We start from the raw sequence: 8356 nt of genomic DNA on the forward strand, positions 1-8356 counted from the left end.
GCCTGAAAGGGGAGGGGGAAACCCCACCCAACCCCAGCTATTAAACAAGAAAATCTCTGCAGCCTCAGTGATGCTGGAGAAAGGGGGACGGTGGTTTTGGGACTGGAAATGGTCCATTTGGGGGCTGCAGCAGGCTCTGCCCGTGGGGAGGGCTGAGGGTTGCTGGGTCCTGGCGTGTGTGCCCTTGCGCTACGTTAAAATGGCCCATTTTCCCTCCTTTGGGAGCAGTGACTTGGGAGGACACTGCCTGGGGTCAGATTTGGCTTTCCTAGGCGCCAGTTGGGGCTGGGCTTGGGTCTGGGGGCAGAGGGGCTGAAGGTTGGATGAAGGCAGTGGTGGGAGACTGATTCTTGGGGCAGCTTCCTATGGAGGAAGCAGGGTCTGCTCATGGGACTCTTCTGCTGCCCATGGAGGGGGACAGGCACAGGGTCGGCAGCTGCCAGCAGGAGCTCACTGTATGGGGATTACACTGATCCCCTCCAGCCACCCTGCTGCGTGCCCGAGGATTTCTGAGTCTTAAATGTGTTTTTCCTGCTAAATTGGAGGTGTTTGTGTCCACAGTGCAAGGGCCAAGCCAGTGTTTGCTTTCATCCCTAAAACCTCAGCTGGGTCAGTGGGGCTGCATAGCTTGGCCTGTGCATGGTGGAAAATCAGGTGTAGTTTGGGCTTTAAAAGGCTCTTTTGGAAATGGAGCTCTGCAAGGCAGCAAAGAGTCAGATTTGGGGCTATAGATCTGAATCTGCTGGCTTTCCTTATGGCTGCTGTTCTCCTGTGAGCATCATGACATCGCTGGAGCCCAAAGGAAGAGGCTCTTATGGGTTCAATGCTTTACCCAGAAGCCAAAACAGCCTCTCAGTGGAAGGTGTCCCTGCCCACGGCAGGGGTTTGGAACTGGGTGAGCTTTAAGGTCCCTTCCAACCCAAACCAGTCTGGGATTGTCTGGTCTGTGATCCCAGTGGCGGCACAGGAACTAGCCATGCCACGTGCCTGCCCCTGCCCGTGCACACCAGCACGCTCACTGCTGGTTGCGGTTGGATCCTGATGGCTCATGTTGGTCTTGGATGTGGGGCTGATCCCCATCTCCTCCTCCTTGGCCGCCACCACACGACCAGTTCGGCTCCGTTCTGCACCTGTGCAATGGCACCTGCACCACTGCTCACCTTTGGATGGCAGCCCTCGGAGCAGGGCTTTGTCACCGTGCTGCCACCACGACATCCTTGGCGTGATGAAGGTAAAGGAAGGCATCACTCAGGAGCGGACCCAGCAGCACCCTTTGAGTCTGACATCTCTAGCCCGGCAGCACCCATGGGTGCTCTCCCATCTGCAGGCTTCCCTTGCTGTGTATACAAATGAACCACTGGCCTGGCTGGGCTTTGTATGCTGCTGTAATTCGTGGGTCTGGAAATGATCTTTCGCAATAGAAGCTCTTACAGTAGAAATGAAGCCTCAGCAGGTCTCTGATGCACCCTCAGCTCTGTTCCTTTTGCAGCAGATGGGATGGTTTTTAGTTGTTATTAATTTTTACCAAGGATATAATGACATTCCCCGGGGATTGGTGCAACCTGGGTGTGAGGTTTGCTTCCCTGCAAGTGGCTGCAGTGATGCGCTGTTACTGGAGGTGCTGAGCCTGTCTCAGTTTGGGACTGGGGTACCCCAGCAATGGGTATAGAAACCCAGCCTTGTCTTTGGGTTTGCTAGGGTCAGTGTTCATCAGGGTTTTGGTGCGTTAGTTGAGCTGATTCAGGTTTTGATTGGGAGAAATAACAAAGCAAGAAGAAATCCAGCACAACAGCGAGAAGCAATGTGGGTTTAACTTTCCACCACAAAGAAATAGGGCTCAGGATGTCCCTGTCTGTGCATGGGCACCTCAAAAGCTTTTGGGGTTCCTGCACTGTGCCTCCGTGATTAATTGGGCAGCATCATGGAAAAGGGAGGAAATTCCTGAGAACAGCGTGGAAGAGGGACCCTGTGGAGTCGGGTCTGGGTGCCAGGCACAGATTTGGGGTGACCCGGGTTGGTGTCCTCCCCCTCAGCACAGAGGATTGTGCCGAGCAGCTCCGCAGCGGCAGCAGCGTGTGCAGGCAGCAGCAGGCAGCCTTGCGCTGCCCCCTCCTTCCACAGCCTCCTCCTTGCTGTGGAAAAGGCCATTTTCCCCCCCAAAACGGCTCCCTCATGGGACAGGCACCGTTTGCTCCCGCTCGCCAGCAGAAGCGAAACCCTATCCCCGTCCTCAGTGCTCCGCTTGGGTTTCTCAGGGCTATTTCTAGCACTTGGCTCCTTCTCCTCCAGCGTTTCCACTGCCTCTCTCCATCCTTTTTCCACTCCTCCGCTGCCCCCGTCCCCCCATGCCCTCGGCTGAGTGTCCTCTCCATGGCCCCACCGCGGTGGCTGCTCCCCAAAACGGGCTGCCAAGGCCGATTATTGCCAATGGCTCATCTGCATTCACCCTCCTCCCCGTCCTCCCCTGCTCCTCCCTTCTCCAAATCGCTGCTGTACGACACCACCGGTGCGCAGTGCTGCACCGGCTGCGCGGCCGCCCCGCAACGGCCAGCACCGGGGGAGCCACCGCGCCGGGGCTGGCGTGAGTAGGGGGCTGCGGTGGCAGGGGTGTCCCCAGGGCGGGAGGCTGGGTGGCTGCGGCTGTCACCGCTGCCTGTGTCCTCCTGGGATTGTTTGGTTTTGCCATCCCTGTCCTTCCCGTGTCCTTCAGCGGGAGCCGGGGAGCCCGCCGGCACTGGGGCAGGGTGCTGTGGGTGCTACCCTCTGTGTGGCTTGTGCTTGGCAGGGAGATGCCGCTGGAGGATGGGGACACAGCGAGGCAGAGGGGACAGTGGGTCAATGGCAAGGGCAGCGGTATCCCCCGGCTCGGGGAAACAGGGGACCCCCTGCTCCAGGACATGACAGCGCCCGATGGCAGCAGGACAGGGCCAGCGCTGGGTGACAAGAACGTGACCCCCAAAGGGGCCTTGCAGCAAGCAGGGCAGCATGAGGAAACCCTGATGACTGAGCTCTCTGAGCTGGTGCAGAAGGTGGTGAAGAACAGCAGCTGGTGGGAACGGCACGGGGTGGACATCAGCATCCTCGGCTGCAGCTTCCTCCTGCTGCCGGCAGGTAATCCAGCTCAGCACCCCCAAACCACGGCCAGGGGGGTCCCGATGTCTCCTCCTCGTGGCTTTTGCACTGCTCGTACAACTTGGTGCTGGAAGCTGTTACAGCTTTATTACAGGTTTAATAGTAACCCCTTCACCCTGTGCTATGGGGCACCCTGACCCCACTGGGAACCTGCAGTGGGTGATGGTGGTACCCAGGGTACAGCCTGGGGTGAGGGGGTGATGCCCTGCAGATGGGCACAGGGTAGGATTGGTGTGCCCCATCCATGTCCTGCCATGGGGAAGGGAAACCCTGATGAGTTTGGTAGCAACGGTCGTGGTTGTGGTAGGTGCAGGTGGATGTGGTTGAGCACAGGGCTCCAGCAGCATGGTTGGGAAGCTGCAGGTGGTACCTTCTCTTGCTTTTGAAGTCATGGGGATGCTGAGGTCCTGGCAAAGTTGTATTTGCCACCAGCAGCACCCGGTGCCATCACGACTGGAAGTGGCCAAACCTTCATCATGATGGTGAGTGTGCCTGGTCCAGCTGTGCAGGGTGGTGTGGAGGGAAGCTTTCCAGCTCGGGCAGTTTATATACCTGTAACTATGTCTGAAAAACAGGTTTAGGGCAGTGTCTGGCTTGTTTGTGTGTAGCAACACCTCGGCTCAGAGGCGAGGAGGGCAGCAGCACATGTGCGTGCCCAAGCTCCTGCCCGGCTGGTTTCTCCACAGGGTTCCTGTGCCTGCAGTCAGGCCGGGCCATCCCTTTCCTGGCTGGTGTCCTCACCCTTGGCGTGGTGCATCACACCCTGACAGTGAAGGGCAGCCACCTGGCCAGCCACAATGCCTTGACCGAGTCCAAGTCCTGGGGCAAAGTGTGGGCCATCTTCTTCATTGAGGTGAGCAGGGCTGGTGGGGTTTGGGTGGCAGCCCCCCCCAGATCCCCATCATCACCTTGCCAGCATCTCAAACCCTTCAGGAGTAGCCACCTTCTTAAGAAGTCCATTTCCAGCCTGGTTTGGAGCCTGTGGAGTGCAGAGCATCTCTCCTGGGTTCCTCTCCCTTGAGCCCAACACTGGTGCTGTGGCTGTAGGCATCTCCTCTCCTTTCTCTTCCCTCCCAGCTCTGCTCAGCTTTCACAGTCGAGCAGGCCACTTACAACCACGTGAAGATCCACCATGGTTACACCAATGTCATTGGCCTGGGGGACTCCAGCACCTGGAAGCTTCCTTTCCTGAACCGCTACGTCTACATGTTCATCGCGCCTCTCGCAGTGCCCATCTTAACCCCTCTAGTTGCACTTGGTACGTGTCCCAGCTGCCTTGGGATGGGGTGCTGGGTATGGCGAGCTTGTTACTGAGCAGATGTCACCCTACCAAAGGGTTCTGCATTGTTTGGAGGCATGAGGTCAACTATTCAAGCCCATGGTGGGATACAGGGCTGCAGCAAAGGCAGGCGATGCTGCACTTGCTCCATGGAAGGCATCTGCTACATCTCTCTGCTGGTGTTCAGAAAACACTTCACATTTTCCTGTGTTGGTTATGGCAGCTCTGGCACAAGCCATCATGAGCCTGAATCACCCCAAATTCGCTTTCCTTTAGTTCAGCCCCTCGGCTGTAGCAGGATTCAGTGTCACGTGTAGGACTCTGGTTGGTGAGAGCATTGCATGGGGTGTGTTTGATGACTGTGTATGGGGCCAGGAAGCAACAAGCTTGGGTACACAAAGTGGTGGCACAGGGGAAATGATGGTGCCAGGAAATGATCATGGAGAAGCGCCCAGGAAACAGTAAGAGGCTGAGGAAGCCCAGCCCCCTTGGTTGGACAGCTCTGGGCAATGTCAAAATCGCAGACAACGACTCAGTACGTTGTAAGACATGAAGGTGCATCCAAATCCCTGTGTGATGATGCACAGCTGGACCCTATGCAAGGAATGCAGCCTGCACTGAAGACCCAAAAACCAGGCTGGGGGAGTCAGGCCAATGTGAAGGATGGGGAAAGGGAGATGAAGGGTGGGATGGGATGGGGATGTAGGGCTATCGGCACACAGCTTGGCTGCTGGAGCAGCAGTGGTGGCAGGGAAGTGTCAGCACCCCTCCCATGTGCTGCCTCTTCTTCCTTGTGCAGATTTGTTGAGGAACGTGGAGTGGAAAGCAGCTCTCCGGACTCTGTGCTGCATGTTTCTGGGTCTCTACTGCCATTACTGGCTGCTGCTCCACGTCTCGGGCTTCCAGTCGCCGTGGTCCGCGCTGCTCTGCATGCTGCTCACCCGCTCCCTCCTGGCCCATCCCTACATCCACGTCAACATATTCCAGGTAGGGACCTGAAGCTCCAAGAAGGCCTGATGGTGCTGGGGATGTGTCAGCCATCACCGGTGACACAGCCCTGACACTGCTGGGTAGAGCTTGCGTCAGCTTAAGGCGAGTAGCCACAGTTGTCACCTCCCTTGTGCTGATGTTGTCACGGGGAGGATCAGGCTGGTGGTGCTGGGGTGGAAAGCGGTGGGAGAACATCAGGGCAGATGGATGCAAAGGGCTGGAGGGTCATGTCCTCTGCGATGCCTTGCAGGATTTGGGGAGGTTGTGTGCTTGCTGGTGTTGGTGTAGCTGCTGTTACAGGTCCTGGGATGGAGAGGGGCTGGTGGCTCCAAGTGCATGTGCTTTGGGGGCACAGAGCCTGGGTGCCCCTTGGTGGGGCTCCATGGTCAGACATTGGCCATCCAAGCACAGGATGGAGTGAGTTTAGGGATGATCCCAGCCCTGGGGTTGGCAGCCAAACCCCAAAACGTGGCTCAGCCTGAGGGACACCTTCATGCTCCCATATGGCCACAGCTGCGGTTAGCTCTGAAGGGTCTGGGGGGTGCTGGGTGCTGTAGGATGCCCACCCTGCCTCTCCCGCAGCACATTGGGCTCCCCATGTTCGCGGCCGATCGGAAGCCCAAGCGGATCCACCTCATGAGCCTGGGTGTGCTCAACCTGCCCCGCAATGTGCTGCTCGACTGGTCCTTCGGCCACTCGCTCATCAGCTGCCATGTGGAGCATCACCTCTTCCCCAGCCTCTCCGACAACATGTGCCTCAAGGTGAGACAGGGGTTGGGTGAGTGTATTGGGATGAGACCATCCATCTCCCCACCATGCCGCTGCAAGCTCTCCCTGCCATCAGACCTCTCTGTGCTGCTCTCCCCATGCTAGAAACCTCTCGCTAACCCTAACCCACCTCTGCACATTAAAAACCATGTAGATGAGGCCCTCAGTGCCATGGATTAGTGGTGGTCTTGGCAGTCCTGAGGTAATGGTTGGACTTGATGATCTTAAAGGTCTTTTCCAACCTAGTTGATTCTATGATTCCCTCTGTGCTTACTCCTGTTTCTCGTGGGTTTCTACTCCTTGCCTCTTCCCCAGATCTCAATTCCAGCCTGCAGCAGCCACCCAGTGGTCTGGGATCCTCCCAGCTCTTCACTTGGGAAAGTATCTCCACTACTGCTCGGTCTGGCTTGGCTCAGCTGGAGACCTGGCAAACCTCCCCTAATTTTGGATGTGCTCTTACCTGTTGCTCTGAGGTGTGGGGTGTGCTCAAAACATGGGCCCTGACACTGCCCCAGCACTAGGGGATCCGAAGGCAGGTCCATGTGATGCCTTTCAGCACAGGATCTCCACTCATTTGATGCTGTGCACTTACTTTCAGCCTCAAGTTGGGGGAAAACCAGTAATAGTAAGAGATGGAGCACCATGAGCTTCAGGCTGTGCCCTTTGCTCGAGCTCATGGGGCTGGCAGAACCTGCCTCCCATAGAGGTGTGTTGCAGGGAAGGGGTAATTAAGCTGGTGGCAGCCTCCCAGCCCTGGTGCTGAGTTGCTGTGTGGGTGCCTGAGGATAACCATGGGTGCAAGTGATGAGCGTGCATGGGTGGCCTTCATTTAAAGCCTCATTAGGACATCTCTCCTAATCCCTGCAAAGGTGTTTTGCCAGGGTGAACTCCCTGGGTTGCTTTAACTGGAAACCACCTTCCTCTTAATCCTCGTGGCTGGTGCTGCCTTCTCCAGCCCTGTTTTGGGCATGTGGGATGGGTTTTATGGGCACCTTGTGGAGAGCTCAGCAATGCCTCAGCCTGGGAACCTTGTACATCCTGCATAGAGATGACTTTGCCTTTGCAGATCAAACCCATCGTCTCCCAGTACCTGAAGCAGAAGAAGCTGCCATACAATGAGGACACCTACACCTCCAGGCTCCGTCTCTTCCTCCAGAGATACGAGGAGCTGATGGTCCACGCTCCCCCCATAACGGAGCTGGTGGGCATCCAGTGAGGATGGGACCCCAGGACTCAGGGGTGTTTCCTGCAGGGACTTGTGGCAGTGATGGTTTTAGCAGGATTGGGGCTACACAGACAAATGCCTCCATAAAGCCATCGTGTAGGAAACATCTCCCCCTGATGTCTTGCTTTTGGCTGGATAATGATGCACGGAGCCACTGCAGGAGAAGAGCCAGGAAGTGCATCTCCAGGGACAGAAAAAGGGGGATACCCCCAAGTTATTCCCAGCCAGGGCTTAGTTTTACCCACTCTGCTTTCACGCTTGGGGAGAGGAAACCTTTTGTCTGCTGGCTGGGGCCTCCCTGCAACAGGACCATGGGGGATGCGGCACCATGTCCAGGGCATCCAGAGAGTGTTCCTGGCTGAGAACCACCAGGATCTGTAGGATGGAACTGCAAGTGTGTGGTTGGAGGCTCAGGGAAGGGGTTGGATCATGGGGAGGAGGTTGTGTCACTGCTGCCCGCGCTTTGCCTGACTCTGGGGTGAATCAGTCCCTTCTAGGAACAATGATTTCAGCCTTAACACATCGATGTGGATCTTTGTTATTGGGGTTTGTTGCTGGAGCAAGTCTACTGGTGGTACTCAAACGTAGGGGAAAGACCGTCACCCTGTGCAGGGACATCCTCAGACCCACTGGAGAAGGGTCCCCATGTGGCTGCTGTGACATAGGGCAGATCCAGACTTGGGGGCAGGGAAAGCTGGCCTTGGATCTGTCCAGTGTGACCCCTTTGGCATCAGAAGTAGGGAATTACTGATTTATCCTGGGCTGAGACCCAGGGGACGCTGATGCCCTGGGCTGGTGGCACTGCCATGTCACCCCTAACTGGCCCCATGTCAGTTTATTGATCCAGGATGTTGTGAAACATCCAAAGGGCAAATCTTTGCCCTTTGAGCATGGGTTATGCTGGGTCAAAAGGCTGGAGAGAACAGAGGGGGGCTGGACCAAACGGCCCAAGGGCTTGTGGG

At 56.8% G+C, this 8356-nt stretch overlaps 1 protein-coding gene across 3 annotated transcripts; it reads left to right on the plus strand.

Annotated features, from left to right (window-relative positions):
• The first annotated feature begins 2412 nt into the window (after positions 1–2412).
• On the plus strand, positions 2413–7502 carry FADS6 (fatty acid desaturase 6). Of its 3 annotated transcripts, none has more exons than XM_030506536.1 (8): positions 2413–2581; positions 2786–2846; positions 2921–3111; positions 3819–3985; positions 4210–4390; positions 5211–5398; positions 5984–6163; positions 7236–7502. In XM_030506536.1, exons 1-8 carry the CDS (start codon positions 2428–2430, stop codon positions 7383–7385), a joined length of 1272 nt encoding a protein of 423 aa, XP_030362396.1. In that variant the 5' UTR covers positions 2413–2427; the 3' UTR covers positions 7386–7502. The 3 variants fall into 3 exon arrangements, with proteins under 3 accessions (XP_030362396.1, XP_030362397.1, XP_030362398.1); XM_030506538.1 differs by having other exon boundaries at positions 2488–2581; positions 2786–2847; positions 2962–3111; XM_030506537.1 differs by having other exon boundaries at positions 2473–2581; positions 2786–3111.
• The last annotated feature ends 854 nt before the right edge of the window (positions 7503–8356 follow it).

Source organism: Strigops habroptila, chromosome 14 (assembly GCF_004027225.2).
Source record: "Strigops habroptila isolate Jane chromosome 14, bStrHab1.2.pri, whole genome shotgun sequence".
In the NCBI taxonomy this organism is placed as follows: domain Eukaryota; kingdom Metazoa; phylum Chordata; class Aves; order Psittaciformes; family Psittacidae; genus Strigops; species Strigops habroptila.

Excerpts from the sequence above, each read along its gene's own strand:
- FADS6 (XM_030506536.1), top strand. The coding sequence starts at position 2,428 with ATGGCTCATCTGCATTCACCCTCCTCCCCGTCCTCCCCTGCTCCTCCC. Across the intron at positions 4,391-5,210 it reads AACCCCTCTAGTTGCACTTG|ATTTGTTGAGGAACGTGGAG; the intron begins GTACGTGTCCCA and ends TTCCTTGTGCAG. Across the intron at positions 6,164-7,235 it reads CCGACAACATGTGCCTCAAG|ATCAAACCCATCGTCTCCCA; the intron begins GTGAGACAGGGG and ends TTGCCTTTGCAG.